This window comes from Bidens hawaiensis, unplaced genomic scaffold, assembly GCF_021521415.1.
Source record: "Bidens hawaiensis isolate Kalapana, Puna unplaced genomic scaffold, B.hawaiensis_p1.1 tig00047583_1, whole genome shotgun sequence".
Classification (NCBI taxonomy): Eukaryota; Viridiplantae; Streptophyta; class Magnoliopsida; order Asterales; family Asteraceae; genus Bidens; species Bidens hawaiensis.
In genome coordinates this window covers 1-19,046 of record NW_027498516.1, presented here as the reverse complement: position 1 = coordinate 19,046, position 19,046 = coordinate 1, and the positions used below count along the sequence as shown (strand labels likewise).

General features: G+C 31.3%; 1 protein-coding gene across 1 annotated transcript; it reads left to right on the top strand.

The window, feature by feature from the left end:
- Positions 1–790: 790 nt before the first annotated feature.
- Positions 791–6,749, top strand: LOC143597119 (NAC domain-containing protein 72-like). Its single transcript, XM_077075711.1, has 4 exons — positions 791–974; positions 1,078–1,349; positions 1,423–1,478; positions 6,572–6,749. The coding sequence occupies exons 1-4, from the start codon at positions 791–793 to the stop codon at positions 6,747–6,749; spliced, it is 690 nt and encodes a 229-aa protein (XP_076931826.1).
- Positions 6,750–19,046: the final 12,297 nt, after the last annotated feature.

The following is a 19,046-nucleotide window of genomic DNA, read 5'->3' as shown; positions in this document are numbered from 1 at the left end:
AAAATATTTATTTTTTTAGTCTCAGTTCCAACCCTTAGACATTTAATAATATACAATTTTAACCAATTTAGTTTCCATTTGATATTCCTCTAGTTATTTACGTTCGTTGACTTTAAAAATGATGCTGAACACAAACCTCTCTCTCTCTTTCTATCTAGATATTTCGGTATAAATATTGTTGAAAATAGAATTATAATCGAAATATGTTATAATTCGGTACGGTAAGTTATACGAATGTTAATATTATTTTGGCCATATAATAATTTCTTTTTTGGGTTTACTCTTATATTTTATATAGCAAGTGTCCGTACCGTAGTTAACCGAATCGATACTGACTAGGTTCTCACTGCATTGCTGTCAGAACACGCGGATTTTATCAACTAGTTTGTATTTATTTTAATAAAAGTATTATTTTTCTTTCATACATTAGTTTATATATTCACTTTATTCCACTATTCACGAACCGAGTTAATATGACATTCTATTTAGAGTAAATTACGTCATAATTACGTTATGGTTTGATAAATTATTAAATTTTTCCTAATATTTATCTTTCAACTTAATCTCTTTCCATAACCAAATTACAATTCAATTACAGCAACATATTATTATCGGTTAGTTATACATCTACGATAATAAAAACTCCACGTGTACGGTGAAGATCTCAATTTGGTATGGGTTCATGCACCTGATCCTAGAGACTTCTTCCACTCCTATAAATACATGCCCGTTTCTTACTTTTTGTAGAACATATTTCTCTATCTCATCACCTGAACATCTAATTAAACAAATGGCAGTCCAGCTCCCATTGACTGATCAGACGACACAGATGAAATTACAAGAGGGATTTCGGTTTAGCCCCACTGACAACAAGCTTCTAAATTACCTTTATCGAAAAATCGCAGGGGTGGAATATGGTGTTAAGATAATCGAAGATATTGAGTTGTATAAGGTTGATCAGTGGAACTTACCGAGTAAGTGTGTTGATTATACATAGTTTTATTCTTTTTACTTACATTTTGACCCAGTTGTGACAAAACTAATTAATGAATTGTGAAATCATTTAATTGGTGATAGGTAAGGCATTATTTGGAGAAAAGGAATGGTATTTTTTTTGTCGGAGATATCGGAAATACCAAAATGGGACCCGTCCTAATCGAATGACCAATTCTGGTTACTGGAAGGCCACCGGAACGGATAAAGATATCGTGTCCTGGAATCGGAAGCGTGGGGTTAAGACGGCAATGGTTTTTTACACCGATAATTCTCCGACTGGGGAAAAATCTGATTGGATCATGCATGAATATCGGTTAACTGAACATTTAGCAGTTGATAACAACAGTTCAATGGTAAGTAAAGTCCTGACCCACACGATCACATAGGTGAACAATATATAGAACTCATTTTGTATTTTGTTAACAGGTAGATGACTGGGTTCTTTGTCGGATCTACCAAAAGAAGGCAAGTGAAAAGATGACGCCCCCCCCCCCCCTCATCATCATCATCATCATTCCTGTTTGATGACTCTCTCAACAATTCTTACGTCCCTAAATTTAACTCCGGGAACGATTATTGGACGCGTTCAGGTGCATTCGGATTACCATAACCGATCAACAATAATAAACCACACAAGGGTGGAATTCCAAATGAAATTCCAATTCATAGTATGGAGAACTCCGGTTATATTGTCGCACAAGACCTTTTCGACTCAATGGATCCTTTTGATATCCAATACCCAACCCAACAAAGCAGCTCGAATTATGAACCGTGAAATATGTATGCGTTAGGGTTTGGGATAGACATGATTCAAGTTAGGTGTGCCATGAACCGAAAAGGGTTCTTAATTAGGGTTTTATTTGTCGATAGTCAAGAGTACAATCTATTTCTTCGTATTCCTGTTTATATATAAGTATGCGTTAGGGTTTGGGATAGACATGATTCAAGTTAGGTGTGCCATGAACCGAAAAGGGTTCTTAATTAGGGTTTTATTTGTCGATAGTCAAGAGTACAATCTATTTCTTCGTATTCCTGTTTATATATAAGTATGGAGTCTTGTTTGGTGATATTTTGTTTTATAATCTTGATAAAATTAAGAAAATCATAATTACAAATATGAATCTAACTTAACGTGAAACCCAAAATATTTTGATCCATGACATTTGTAGTTCAACTTTAACAAAGTCAGATATATCAATTAAAACTTTCAATGCTCATCAGAAAAATCACAAGCTTGTATATTAATCATTAGTCGGGTGTTTTACCAGATAAAACTAGAAATGAAATACTTTTATGATAAAATCAAAAATACAGTACAATTTAACGTTTGGACACCTAATTATGAATACAAAAAAGCAATAAAAACGTTATAAACATCGTCTATCATGCATATTTGAGCTACCTTTAGCGACTTTATGCATAACTTTTATGGTTTTTACTCAATCAACATGTTAAACTTATAAACTTCTCGCGTCACATTTTATTGATTGTAATAACTTTTTTTCATATATATATATATATATATATATATATATATATATATGTATATATATATATATATATAGTGGGGTTATAAGAAGTGGAGTGTGTCTAAGAAGTGTAGGAAGTAACCTGATGCGTTAGATATGTTAATCTGACGGTTGATATAGAAAGTGTTATTGTGCGGTGTGTTTTACTTTAGTTTCCGGTGTGTTTATTGTGTGATGTGTTTTATAATATCTAATGGTGAAAACACAATTCCTACACCTTTTAGAAAAATCTACATCTTATTATAACATTTCTCTTTCTCTCTCTCTCTCTCTCTCTCTCTCTCTCTATATATATATATATATATATATATATATATATTGGATTTACATCAAATACAAATTAAATTAGCATGCTAACTTTGAGAATCAAGTAGTATAATTATATAGACAAAATAGTGTAATTATGGTGTAGTGTAATTACAGCATAATGTAATTACATTACAATGCAATTACTACTTGTATATTGATGTGTGTGCGTAGTGGTAAAAAAAATTTGTTATTTCAAAATGTTTTGCATCACACAAAGTCGAGTTTTAAAATTATAAAACGATTATTGTCTTAATTAGACCACACGCAAAGAGGCAAGTGTACTTATCGTATTTGTACTATAGTATGGGTAAGAACCAAGTATCTCCACGGACATACTTGTTTGATTTGTACAACTCAATCATTATATTTATTTTAAGCAGAAGTGAACATCATAGTGGTTTTGGTTTAACAGGTAAATTTCATATTAATTTAAAAGACACAAATAAAAGACAGTATTTTTGGGTGTTTATATTTTTACAGAGATGATCAAGGATAAAAGTGTAAGGCCCCGAGTCCGGTGTCCTACTTTGGGTGTTGGATTTACTCATAAGGACGGGTCTAAATATCATAGTGAATTAAAACTTTTCGTGGAATAGATAAAAGTCAACCATTCATACATAAGTCTCAGAATTTAAACAAACATTCAAACATAACAAAATATCATAATTCACATTCTTTGGATTCAACTTCTTTATTTTCCTGCCATGTTTCCCTCCTCAAGCCAGCTGTTTCGTTGTACTCACTAACATGCATACTAAAAGTCAGCTACGATAGTGAGTTCTAGTTAATCAGGCAATATACATCACATTCACATACTTATAAATACATACCCAAAGGAATAAATATTACATACTAACCTGTTTACCTTTATTTCATACATAAATTCAAACATTCCTTCTTACATACATACATTCTTTCATACTTTCATACTACATGCATAACTATCTCTACCATCTTAGATATTAGTAGCGTATGTCCTTCTATCTCAGATATTACCGAGGTCTGGTCCCTTCCTTTTCTATCTCAGATATTAGTAAGGTTTGGTCCCTTCAATCTCATATATTATTATGGTTCGGTCTCTTCTTTCCATACATCCATACATCCATACATACTCTTACCTTTTCTATAACATTCATATATCATTCATTAAGCATCCACATAGCATACACTTACCACTTAAGGTATGTGTGTTAACAAAACACATAGGAGTATACACACAGTCCCGAAAAATATAACAAAAGAAATGAGGCTATAAGCTCATATGTGTTATGTTCATCTCTGAGTTAACTGTAATACATCTCCTTAGCTATGCACGATTAACTATATAATAATTATACATATTAATTAACTACTTCTAACTATATCATACTTCTGAGTTAGTAAAACCCTCTACGAACGGGGTCCGGAGGCAGCGCCCCTGGCAGTGGGGATCTAGGGGCGGCAGCCCTAGTTGGGTCAAGGGGCTTCATTTAAAATTAATCTGAAAATGCATCTTTAAACGAATCAAGTTTCATTCTATTATAATCGAGTTTCATTCTAATCTAATCGAGTTTCATTCTAATCGAATCGAGTTTTCATTCTAATTGAATCGTGTTTCATTCTAATCGAATCGAGTTTTCAATCGATTCGATTCGTTCGATTTGGTTCGATTCATTTCATTTTTATTCAATTCATTTCATTTTGATTCGATTAGATTCGTTTTTCCACAAAACGAATCCAGTTTCTCATAAACTAGATTTAAATCTGGTTTTTCATGCCTTTCCAATCTAATCACTTTCTTACATCCCGTTATGCATATTTTGCTGATAAAACGAGGTGGGTGAAATGTATTAAGTGCTCTTGATGGTGTATTGAATATGTGTTGTGTGCATTTCATTGCATTCAATGGTAAGGTATTTATAGGCTGATCAAGTGTCTCAACACGGCTCGTGTGAAGTGGTCACGGTCGTATTGAGTGTTTTGTCTGATAGTATTAAATGCTCGTTGTCAAAAAGTACAGCATGAGAGAGAACACGATCAATGTTGACTCCAAACACAGCCCGTGTTGAGCCAGAAAGCTTCTATCTTGTCTTTTCTCTTGCACTATCACCATGGGTATGTTGATGTCAACATGGCCTATGTTTTCATCGGTTTTTGTATTTTCCTCTTTTACTTTCACCATGGGGTGTGTTGGTGTCAACACGGGTTATGTTGTGATTTCCGAATTTTGTCTTCCCTCATATGCTTGCAACGTAGCCATGCCTTTCTTCAACATGGGGTGTGTTGAGTCGGTTTTCATACTATTCGCCGTTTTTCTTCGTATATCAGCTTGTTTTATTATTTAAGTCTATATTTACCTAGAAATAAAAATTATTAATATTAGTAATTATTCATTCTAGTATTGTTTCCAATAGTATGCTTATTTAGAGTTATTTTAGTGCTGAAAAGATGGATAAATTTATACACGTCGTATATATAGCTACATTATTTGATAATCATGTTTAGTATAGTTTTTTAGTTTGTAGGTTAACTTCCCATATATATATATATATATATATATATATATATATATATATATATATATATATATATATATATATATAAGGGTGAGTTATTGTACAATAATGACTTATCGTACATTAGGTACGCGACACTGCTGGTCATCGATTTCAATTTCACGCGGTGGCAGTTTTGGTAAATAACCCAAACAGTAGTTCGTGATCAAATTCATCGATTTAAAATCGATTCCGATCCAAATTCAGAACTCCTTAATCTATCTCATCCAATTTCTAAACTCTAATCACAACTTACAGTATGAAATCTCAAAAGTCAAAACCCAAAATTGAAAAGAACGTCATTGAACATTAAAAATCTTCAAATCGATCAAAAATTGTTGATTTAATCAATCGAATTGATGTGTAAGAGGCTTTAGAATCATCAATCGATTATGAAAATACAGATTAACACACTTAATTGAGCTCTGATTAGGGTTCATGTTTAAACGTTATGCTCAAAGTTTAAACGTTCTGACCAAAATAAACACCAAAATGATGATTTAATAAATCGAATTGATGTGTAGAAGCATTTAGATTCATCAATCAATTATGGAATTGCAGAAATAACGCACTCAATCGAGCTCTGATTAGGGTTCAAAATATTATGTTTAAACGTTCTGAAACAAAACTGAAGACCTTTAAACGTTCTGAACAAAAAAGAACATCTTTAAACGGTCTAATACATTCAAAGAAGTTTTGGGTGTTAAAAAAAATGAACATCATTAAACATTCTAATACGTTCTAAGAAGTTCAGGGTGTTTAAAAAGTATTGAAGTTCTGATAAAGTTTAGAATTTCTAAGAAGTTCTGGGTGTTCAAACTGGTAAAGTTTAGAAGTTCTAAGATGTTCTGGGTGTTCAAAACTGATAAAGTTTAGAAGTTCTAACAAGTTCTGTGTGTTCAGAACTTCTAAAACTAACAAAAAAAAAATTAAACACCTGTAAACATGAAATTGAACATTGAAATCACTTCATATAATCTCATAATCATCACACAATCGTCAATCGACCGTTAATTTGATCATTGATTCGATCATATAAACAAAATATGGAACGTCTGCAACTGGGTTTACTCAAAACTCCAAATTGATTAATTGAAACTTCAAATTGATGATTAATTGGACCAATTTCAAAGTTTAATTGATCAATTAGTTCAACAATTTCAATTTCAATTGGTCAATTTTATCAACTGACCTGTGAAAAAGGCGTGACGAGGAATATGGTGTTCACAACGGTACCGTCAACGGTCGCGACGGTAGATGCAATCATTGGACGGTGACGGTGAAGGCGTACGAAATCGATGGAGCAGTGGAGCAGAGGATCAGAACGGTCGCGTGTTTTTTGAAAATCGATGGTGAAGAAACTCGCGTACCTATTGTATGATAAGGGATTATTGTATTTGATCCTTTATCTATATATATATATATATATATATATATATATATATCTGTGTGTGTGTGTATGTGTGTGTGTGTATGTGTGTGTGTGTACTTTTAAAAGTTTTCTGGTTGCTCCCTACATTCGCTCAAGCCACCATATTGCTTTATTTGTAAATGAAGGCTTCTCAGCATTTGACCCGAATTCATGGGTATGGGTCTCACCAATCCCAGATATTCTATAAACGGGTTATAACATCTCATTAAATTTATAAATTAATCTCACCAAATATTTGATATGAAAATCCTATAAAGTATGGATATACTAAAAATTAATATCTAATTTCTTTAAAAAAAGATGTATATTATCTATAATTAAAAAACAATTATAGTAAAAAAAAATAAACGGGTCATGGGACTTATTAAACCCATATAGTTTTTAAACCGAGTTATATCATCTCATTTATTTGTGGAACCCTTTCATCATCAAATATTAAGTATGCTATTAACTTGTTTATAGTAAATAAAATTGAAATCCAAAAACTATATAAATATTATAAACGAATAATGTAAAACCCCAGTAATACGAGGTGATATAAGCTAGTATATATACATATATAGGGTGAGGATCCTTAGAAAACCTTTTGAAATTGATAACTTTGAAATCATTTTGAACCACAAAAAAAACCTCTTTAAAAACTATAAAACAAAAAATACGAAAATTTAAAAAAAACAAAAACCTTTCATAAAAAAAGTAAAGAAAAAAAAATAATTATACACATATGTATATTTTTATATAATCTCGATTTACATAATGTACACATATGTACATTCACATTTATCTTAATTGTACATATGTGAATAAAGAATAACCTATATAAAATTAAAAAAATATGTATTGTACATATATGTATAATTTTTCTAGACCGATATTTTTTTTTTGAAACCGGAATGAAAAATAAAAATTTTATGTGGAAATTTGATTTTCAATAGTCAAGCCGTAAAATGGCTTGTAAAATAAGCATTAAAATAAGAAATAATACTACCTTATGGCAAGAACTCATAAAAAGTTTACCATGTTATTCTTACATATTGCATTGCTACTACCAGTAGATTATACAATGACATAATTTATTTGAAGTGAATAATTTAAAACATGATCAACAAACAAAAGGATGTATCATCCTATGTGTCGATGCTTAATTAAAACCAGGTAACGCTCAAAACAAAGTCGTCTTCATCGGTTATATCAACGACACCAAATCGTCCATAATCAAAAGGAGTAAAGCACGACCATCAAATCTACAACTTTATCGGCTACCGATGGAAGCTCTCTCAATAAGATAGAATCTACGGTTGCAAGATCCTAATTAAAGAAAAACACCATCTATTATGAGCTAACAATGTTAATATGATTTTGTAAATAAATATAACAAAGAATAAACTTGAACTGACCTTAAATGGTGTGCTGTGCACAAGTTTTGTAAATAATGATTTATAAATAGTAACATGACATTGCCAGACTCAGGAAGCACGACCATCAAATCTACAACTTTATCGGCTACCGATGGAAGCTCTCTCAATAAGATAGAATCTACGGTTGCAAGATCCTAATTAAAGAAAAACACCATCTATTATGAGCTAACAATGTTAATATTATGAGCTAACAATGTTAATATGATTTTGTAAATAAATATAACAAAGAATAAACTTGAACTGACCTTAAATGGTGTGCTGTGCACAAGTTTTGTAAATAATGATTTATAAATAGTAACATGACATTGCCAGACTCAGGAAGCAGCTCATATGCCAAACGTGTAAACCAAAATGCTGAAATTGGGTAACAAGATGCCTTCAGGTCAGCTTCTGATAACTTTGATCTTTGGCAACGGGTCATGGAATGAATTATCGGAAACCCTAACCTACAAAATACAGTTGATATTACGATCGGTAAGATTTTTTGATTTTACAGTTAAGAAATATTTATATAATAAGTGTTATACCACTCGATGATGCCCTCTTAGTAGCCCGAACAATATTTTCAATCTACCTATAATAAAAAGTAAAGAAATCTGCAATTTGCCTCCCTGGGTTATATCGTCGCTGGATGGATTAACCACTGAAAACGAAATTGCGAAGGTTCTGACTAAAAAAGGTTGAATTGACCATTTTACCCCTGAGCCTATAATTAATTGTAAAACTAAATATCCTATATCGTGTAGAGGGTGGGGTTCGAACCTCTGACCCCTGGTTTAACAACAAACAGTTCCAACCATTTGAACTAAACTAACATTTGATAAATCTATACACTATGTAATATATATTCCTCACTTGGTTAAAGAATTCCTCATAATCATCATCATCTCCCAACTTTTTTTTGTAAACCTATTTTTTTAACCATTTTTAACCCGAAATTAACCATGTTATTTTTGTAAAAAACTTTAACGAACCATTTCTTAATAAATTTTCACTGTAAAATGGTTCGTTTCGGTAAACTTTTCACCCGAAAACAACGAAACGAGCCGTTTTTTAGTAAACTTTTCGTCCGAAAACAACGAAACAAGCCGTTTTTTATTAAACTTTTCGCCCGAAAACAACCCAACGACTCGTTTTTTAGTAAACTTTTCACCCGAAAACAACGAAACGAGCCTTTTTTTAGTAAATTTTCGCCCGAAAACAACCAAACGGGCCGTTTTTTAGTAACTTTTCGCCCGAAAACAACCCAACGACTCGTTTTTTAGTAAACTTTTCGCCCTAAAACAACGAAACGAGGCGTTTTTTAGTAAACTTTTCGTCCAAAAACAACGAAACGGGCCGTTTTTTAGTAAACTTTTCGTCCAAAAACAAAGAAACGGGCCGTTTTTTAGTAAACTTTTCGACCGAAAACAACCCAACGAATCGTCTTTTAATAAACTTTTCGTTCGAAAACAACGAAACGAGCCGTTTTTTAGTAAACTTTTCGCCCGAAAACAACGAAACGAGCCGTTTTTTAGTAAACTTTTCGCCCGAAAGCAACCCAACGACTCGTTTTTTAGTAAACTTTTCGCCCGAAGACAACGAAACGGGCCGTTTTTTAGTAAACTTTCCCCCCGAAAACAACTAACGACTCGTTTTTTAGTAAACTTTTCACCCGAAAACAACTAAACGAACCGTTTTTTAGTAAACTTTTCGTCCGAAAACAACCAAACGGGCCGTTTTTTAGTAAATTTTCCCCCGAAAACAACCAAACAGGCCGTTTTTTAGTAAACTTTTTGCCCGAAAACAACCCAACAACTCGTCTTTTAGTAAACTTTCGCCCGAAAACAACTAACGACTCGTTTTTTAGTAAACTTTTCGCCCGAAAACATTTAAACGGGCCATTTTTTAGTAAACTTTTCGCCCGAAAACAACTAAACGGGCCGTTTTTTAGTAAGCTTTTCCCCCGAAAACAACTAACGACTCGTTTTTTAGTAAACTTTTCACCCGAAAACAACTAAACGAACCGTTTCTAGTAAACTTTTCGGCCGAAAACAACCAAACGGGCCGTTTTTTAGTAAATTTTCGCCCGAAAACAACCAAACGGGCCGTATTTTTGTAAACTTTTTGCCCGAAAACAACCCAACAACTCGTCTTTTAGTAAACTTTTCGCCCGAAAACTACCAAACGAACAGTTTTTTAGTAAACTTTTAACCCGAAAACAACAAAACGAACCGTTTATTAGTAAACTTTTCACCCGAAAACAACCAAAACGAACAGTTTTCTATTAAACTTTTCCCTCGAAAACAACCAAACGAACCGTTTTTTAGTAAACTTTTAACCCGAAAACAACCAAACAAACCGTTTTTTAGTAAACTTTTAACCCGAAAACAACCAAGCGAACCGTTTTTTAGTAAAATTTTCACCCGAAAACAACCAAACGAACCCTTTTTTAGTAAACTTTTCACCCGAATGACCGGAAAAACCGAGATGGCCGGAAAAACGATATGGCCGGAATCCATGGCGGCGGTGGTTGCCGTGGCGGCGACGTGGTGCCGGAGATTAGGGTTTTGGTCGGAATGACTTATGGGTTTGAGGATTTGAGAGATTCGATTACTTTTTATGAAACTGATGATAAAGATGATGAGATTAAGAGGGATTACTTGGTAGTGGGTTTGAGGATTTGAGGTTGATGATGATGATGATGATGGTTGATTGATTGTTCAAGATGATGAGCAGATAATGAATCTATTATTATTATTATTATTATTATTATTATTATTATATTTATAATTTATTAAAAGAAGATTACTAAAATACCCTTAACATGTTGGTATTATTACTAAAATACCAACAGTCAACTGATGGTCAACTGACGGCAGGAGTCAGAAAAACCCGCCGGAGAAACATAGTGGCGCAAACTTCGCAAAATCTTTTTCAGTGGTTGATCCATTCAGCAACAATATAACCCAGGGAGGCAAATTGCAGATTTCTTTAAAAAGTAAATAAAATAAATAATCCATTTCCATACTAAGCTACCACAAATAAAAAAATATTAGAAAACAAATAATTCACTAAACATAACTAACATACTAATCTAATTCAGTTTCATTTAAAACTTTTCCTTTCCATAGTCTAAACCGGTTTTAGAAGGATTAATACTCTAGTTTGACCCTCTTAAAACCTATTTGGTTCAGGTTTGACCTGAATGAAACCAGTTCGGTTGATTTTTAATCTGGAAATTGTGAAAGAAAATATTACATATTGAAAAAGGAGAAATAGACCCTTGAAATAAGTTATTTTTAAATCAAAAAACCAAACCACCGTGCCCACCCATTGGGACATACCGAAAAGTTCTCTTCTTTTTTTCCTCATAACAGCATTGTGAAAAAGTCTTGTATCTTCCTCGTGTTTAACCTGTGTTTAATAAACAAACTTACTTTTAGGGTCGAGCTCCAACTTGATTTGGCTCGTTAAAATCTTGAATCAAGTAAAAGTTTAAACAAGTGGCTCGAGCCTGAGCTTAATTAATCAAACTTGAGCTGGCTCGTAGCCATCCTGTTTCATGTAGATCAACACATCCTGTTTCATTTAACACTAAACTTTAGCGTGATTTTGGTCTGGATTAGACAACTATAGTTTATAATTAAAAAACCAATTTGTTGTAACTGTTAATGCATCCTAAAATTGAAATACGCTTTTTCAAGAGTATTTCAAAATATATCAATAAACATTTACAGCATTTTAATAAAACCGATTTAATAGAAGTGCAACAATCTTTTAAAAAAAAACTTTTACGTAAGTGGCATTTGTCTATTTATAAAATTTAATCAAAAACAAAGTTTATATCAAACAAAGAGAATCATACTCAAAAGTGAAGAGGATGGATGCGTACCTAATCCTTATATCATCGTGTTGAAGAAACAATGATCATAAACATCCGCCGCACAACGTTAAAACCAAACACCTAAAAAAACATTGAAAATTAAGAAAACAAATGGAGCAAAGGACTGTTAGCCCAACATTCATATGCAGTAAGAAACTATTTTTCAGTCAAATCTTAGTAATGTTTTACTTTCTCGACCTGTATGTGGTTGCTTGTAAAACCGAACTTCTGGTTTGGTAAGCATGTAAAAAAATAAACTTTTGGTTCTGTTCACATGTTATAAAACCGAAATGAACCATATTATGAATTTCAATTTTTAGTTTTGAATTTTAAGTAATATATAGATAATAATCATTAACAAAAAGAATTAAGCTCAAATTACTTATTTTTGGCCAGCTTTTCTTCGTACCAAAAATTTCAAGCCCAAAAAACTCAAAAAGCAAAATTTTGGTTTTTAGCTTTATTTGAGCCCAAAACTAACCCAAACCGACCAATGCGCACCCTATTTGCCATTTCTAAAATTGTCCATATCCTAGTTTAAATATATAAAAGAATTTAATTTACTCAGTCGCTTTATCATAACTATATATTTTAATATTTAATATGTAATTTACTTATATTATTTAATAAAAACTATTATATTTTTATAAAAATATGACTATAAACTTGAACACTCATTTATTATGTGAGCTTCATATTAGTCCCGGGCTTATAAATGTATATCAACATAATATAAATATAATTACATATATATACATGTATATCAACATGAACTTTGACATAGAAATACGCTGATAATTCGATGTAACCCTCGATCCACGGTAGTAAAATAAACATTCGTTTTTGCAGATAATTTGAGGTAACCCTCCTGTGTTTTCTTAGACAAGAAATTCAATAGCTTTATAAACATATAAACAATGTTTGAAAATATAATAATCTTTCTTAGACATGAACTTTGATCATTTTGAAAAAAAAAACACATATACAGAAAACATACCTTTAGAAAAATGAACTTTGATCATTTTGCTACAATATCTCTGCCTTAGCAACCTCATCAGTACATTTTTTAGCTCTATCCAAATGAGAAAGCCAGGTGGCATAAGCACAATACTCTCTGCCCTATACATGTTGAATTCAAATTCACCACAAGCAAACCCAAATTCGTATTACCCCATAGTTTTCAGCCAGACTTTGTCTGCTTTAATTTTTTTTTTTGGGGGGGGGGGGAATTAAAAGTCAGATGCGAAATTTCTAACAAATACAGGCCGTAACATCATCGTCATCTGAAAAATGCTATAGTAATTGTAATTTCAATAAATATGTAACAAAAGCTACAATTCATAAAAGCTATGAGCGTCATCGTAATCACCAAATTCAAAACTTCACTCACCACATCCATATTTCCATACTCAAATCTATGTACAAAGGTCTCTTCAACGTTGCAGCCTATACAAATGCAAAATCATATTTGCTCCTACAAGCACAATAATTACCTTTAACGCTCCAAGACAGGTGAACAAGAAATTATCCAAAAATATTGTAACATCCACATTTCCATACTCAAATATATGTATAAAGGTTTCTTCAACGTTCTATACAAAAGCAGAATCATATTTGCTCCTACAAGCACAATAGTTACCTTTAATGCTCCAAGACAGGTGCACAAGAAATTATCCAAAAATAATGTAACCAAACTTAAACCATACTTTTTAGACAGGTGCATAAAAAATCTGCCAAAAGTTATCTAACATGAATTGCATTGGTTTAGGTTCGGTCTAAACGGGTCAGGTGTATTAACCTAATGGATTCGCAAGTTGAACTATTTAACCCATTTATTTTGTTTTTTAAACGTGTTTATGTAATAACTTGAACTACTTGGGAATTCTTTTTGCAATAAACTAAAAGTTCAAAAATGGGCCATGTTCATACCAGCCCACAAAAAACTTTGTATTAGACTTCGATTGATCAATCATTGATGCCAAATCTAAAAAATTGTTTCATGCAAAAATGAATATAAAAAGATTATAATATATATAAAAAAATAACTATGTTATGTAAACAAAAAGCCTGAATCGAGCTCAAGTTTAAACAAATTTCTTATGACCTGATCGTTCAATGTGGAGCACAAAATAAACTCAAGTCAAGCTACGTTAGACTAAACGAGTCGAGGCTTGATTACAACCCCTACATAGAACGGAATGAGGAGATATTGACCCAAAAAAATTGAAACCATTCTTGAAATTGAAAAGATTTTAAACTGGTCAGCAACCTTATAGTCAAATCAAAGAATTGACTATTTATACCAAACATGAGCTACAACAAAAATAAAGCCATTCACCATACCTTTTCGATCTTCAAATGGTATGTCTCCTATTCTTCATCTATGTACTACAAGAAATATGAAATTTTGGTGTTCAAATTACCAAACAAAACCAGAAAAACACATTAATTTATAAAACAATAGTAAAAAAAATAATCACTCACCTGCCCGTAAAAGTACATTACGCATATGAATATATGATCTTCTGTATTGCATCACAAACTTTTTGGTGTTTCCACTACTGGAAAAAAACTTGTATCTGCACAAAAAGACAAACAAAAGATCAAATAAAAAAAAGTACCACACAAATGACCCAATACCATATAACCAATTTTACCTTGAACGTATGATGACAGGTGAAATGCGACTTAATCAAAATCAAGAGGGGTGTAGAATTTTATCTTCCCCAAAATGTTTTAACTTGCACACCAGGTGTTCAACGAAAACCCAAAAAAACAACGTGAACTTTTTGCATTTAAACATTAATCTGCTGCCACATAACGATCCAAAGAAACCTATAACAATTCAATTAAATCCATCAATTTACAAATTCACCATCAATTTACGATATTGGCTGTATTTATGAAGTGCGATATGTATGTTTCACCAAGAAAAAGAGTGTGTGAGTGCGAGTAACAGAAAAAATGAGATCTGAACCGAAGCTTCATGCTTGTGAAGTTGTGATTATCTCAAATAGAGACTGAATCATATAAGTTTGAGAGAGAGAGAGAGAGATTCAGATAAGCTATGAGTTTTGAGGAGGCAAGAAAGTGACTGAAAGTGGATTCAACTCTAGTGCTTTTTTTTTTTAATTTTGAATCACCCTTATAGACCCAGGTATACGCGGGATATGTTGGTTTTCATGGGATTGCATTACCAAGTTGTGCATTGTGCATTAAGAGTAGTAAAACTCTTAATTTTAAGAGTTTTTGTTAAATGAAGTTTTTACCCTTCCTATATGTATTATAACATAGTATATATATATATATATATATATATATATATATATATATATATATATATATATATATATATATATAGGGAGAAGATCATGAGAGAACTCCATTTTATGGAGAGAACTAGAGAACTAATAATTAAGTATTTTTAATTTAATTAAAAAAAATAATTTTTTTTTAATTCATCCTTCTTATATGTTGTTATTCTTCACCACAAAAAGATATAAAAATTAAAAAAAAAATCAAAAAGAATTAAAAAAATTAATGTTGTAATGCATATATGCAATACATCGAATTTTTTTATAATGCATACGTGCAATAGTGCGCATTTTGCTATTTGAAATAGTGTTGAATAGCATATATATAGTTGTTTGTATTGTATATTTGCAATAGTGCTATATTATATACAAAAATTAAAAAAAATCGATATAGTGCATATGTGCATTAGTGTTGTATTACATATACGCAATAATGTGTTTTGCATACAATTATTAGTGTCATATTTATATATATTCAATAGTGTGTATTAGATAATGTATTTGTGTTGTATTATATTCAATAAAACACTATTTTATATATACAATAAAGATTAATGCACATAAACATTACATCGACGTTTTTTTAGGAACAATATCATATTATTAGGAGGAAAGAAAAAAAATCACAAAATAATTTTTTTTAAAATAGTTAAAAATAATTCTTTACTAGTTCTCTAGTTCTCTCATTAAAAGAAGTTATCTCTAGATCCAATCCCTATGTATATATATACACACACACACACAGAGAGTATAGGAATATAGTAATAGATGCATACATAATATTAAGCTATGTGAAAGAATCACTTGGTTTTAAAATCTACATATTTTAGTAAAATAAAATAATTATGGACACTTGTCATCTTTTGGTTAATTTTACAATTTTTCCCTCCAAAACTAAGATTTTAATTGACCTTAATATATGCAATAAATCAATAATTATTTACTTTCTTTTTACACTATATTTATAATATATTTATACATTTTTATAAAAATAAATATTAACATATTATTTTACTATATATTTCAAAATACTTGGTGAAATCCAAAAATCATAAACAAACCATATCATTAACATATTGTACTATGTATATTGTAAATAAAAACAAAACTCGAATATGCTTTCATTTTATAAATTAATTATTTAAATTATTAAATATAAATATATGCTTAAAAGTCGATTCATTTTTTTAAAATCAATCCATTATCTCTTATTATTATTATTAATATTGTAAATTGTCATATAAATTTAAAATTATAAATATATGCTTTAAATCTATCAATTTTTTTTTGTTAATTTAGTAAAATATATATATGTTAAAATGTAAGGATAGTATATACAAATCATTTTCAGACATAACAGAGTTTATCATATTTAATTTTTTAGTTTTTTTTATCAAGGATTGTTTTGGGTCCTTTGTGGAACTTGAATATGATTTTTGTGTGTCAAAGTTGGTAAATAGATTGTTTGTTACAAGTTAACTACATTTGGGTCAAAATTTTTACGGGTCAAAAATGGGAAATTTGAGTATTTTTAAAAGTTTAAGAATGCAAATTGTTTTATCGTCAAATTTGTTTATGTTGACTTGAAAATGACACACAGATGAAAGTTAGAATTTTAAACATGATCCGGGTTTCAAATTTATTTTTAAGGGCACTTTTGGAAATAATCGAAAGATTCAGGATTTGACAAATTGACTATTTTTCTCTCGGCTATTAAAATATAAGAAAAGATTTCGAAGACTTTTGACATGTCACCCTCATTCCTATCAATGCTTCTGACTTTTATCAAATTTGAAATTTCAATTTTGTATCGGAAGTTTGTCATGCAAAACTATGCTCAAATGAAACAAAATATTCACAAAATTGAATAACTTAACATGTTAATTTTTATGCTGTCATTATGACAAAGTCGAGAAGCCCCCTGAAATTTATCAAAATCTTTTTCATGGCGTAGCTCAGAAAAATATAGTTCTTGTAGAACATCCGTCGTTACAATTTAATGTTCTCATTTCCTTCGATGGGTTGCAAATTAATAAATATATCAATAAAGGTAGCATCTTATTTATTTAGGCTGAGTGATTAAAATACTATCGTATGAGAAGTCTTATTTCTGAAATTGGTTCATAACCAAACTTCTTTCAATTATACAAATATGACACTGAGAATGAAATTTTCAATAGAAAGAAGCATTCTCGGGTACGTTTTTGCACGTACATTTTTTTTAATAAGTTCATTTAAAAATAATCATTTTGTAATGTAAATAAAATTAAAATTATATACAAATAGTATAGATACAAGTATAGATGTAATACATTTTTTCATATAAGCTGTTTTGGTCAAAAAGCGGTTTTAAGGATACTAAAACCAAATCGGATTTGCGAGGTAGAGTGCTTGAACATTAATGGTGATTATGTAAATAAATTTTTAATGAACACAAGGATTTTGTTACAAGCAAAAGCCCTTGATAAGTGTAGGATCGCCGGCATAAAAACCCCGTGTGATGACAATTGTCTATCGCCGATATATTATTAGCAAACAAAGTTATCAGGTACAAAGTGAGAACTATGACATTGATTACAAGAAAAAACTAAGTGTAAGTGTTACAAGAGAGTGTGTATTGTGTACTCTATTATACTGCCATAGCCTATTTATATAGAAAATATCAATAACAAATACCCCTATTTTTTCGCCTCTAATCAAGTCACTCCTTCCATGTAGTTGTTTCATGCATTGACCACATTGTTTAATGACTTTAATTGCAAATTATAGGTTAGACTTGGTCGTTAGCCGTTGTACCTGCGTTAATAATATTATTAAGAGAACAAACATTAATAATAAATAATAAGTGCTAAGGATCTTGATCCTGACATTATTTGGAATACACGCTAAGGATAACTGATCCAGAACATATGCCAGGATAAGATATTCACAGTATCAAATTTTTGAGCCCTAACTATTGCCCCCATAATGGCGGTTGTGATAAGATCACAACTGTCATTTTGCCTTTAAATTCAAACCCCCTGCAAAACAGGTGAAATTTGACAAACTAGAAATAATTATCATATATCTATAGAGTTTCTTGGGAACCTCCTTTCTTGCTATATGTTAACGTCTCTTATTATTCTTCCTACAAATCATGAATAGCTAGTAACAACTGTTTTAACCCGGGTGGAAGGTCCACGGTTAAATGGTGAAATCCAGTTAATTTTTTGGTAAATAATGGTGATTTAATAGTAACTCTAATCTTCTATATATTAGCTGATTGTTTATCATTATGAAAAAACAATTGTTATAGTTTATTTTTTGAAAGATTTTAAAGATAGATTGTTGTTTCAAAACAGATCAAGGATCTTAGATCCTTGAAGATAATGGTTTTCAAAAGTATAATTTGAGTGAATATAGCTTGATAAGTAAAGATCATACCTAAGTTACCATAAATACTTCGATGATGATTGTAGATAGACTTAGGATACCTAATGCAAATATCTTAGGATTTTAAGTCAAATAATCATATAAACTAGGGTCAAGCCCAGAAAGGGGGGGGGGGGGAAAGGGAGGGGGGGGAGGGGGGGGGGAGGAAGGGGGAAAGGGGGGAAAGGGGGGGGGAGGGGGGGGGGGGAAAGGGGAAGGGGGGGGGAAAGGTAAAGAA

What these genes read in the sequence shown, in the direction of transcription:
- LOC143597119 (XM_077075711.1), top strand. Translation starts at nt 791, where the DNA reads ATGGCAGTCCAGCTCCCATTGACTGATCAGACGACACAGATGAAATTA. An exon ending in TGATCAGTGGAACTTACCGA is followed by an intron (nt 975 to 1,077) that starts GTAAGTGTGTTG and finishes AATTGGTGATAG; the next exon opens with GTAAGGCATTATTTGGAGAA. An exon ending in TTGATAACAACAGTTCAATG is followed by an intron (nt 1,350 to 1,422) that starts GTAAGTAAAGTC and finishes TTTTGTTAACAG; the next exon opens with GTAGATGACTGGGTTCTTTG.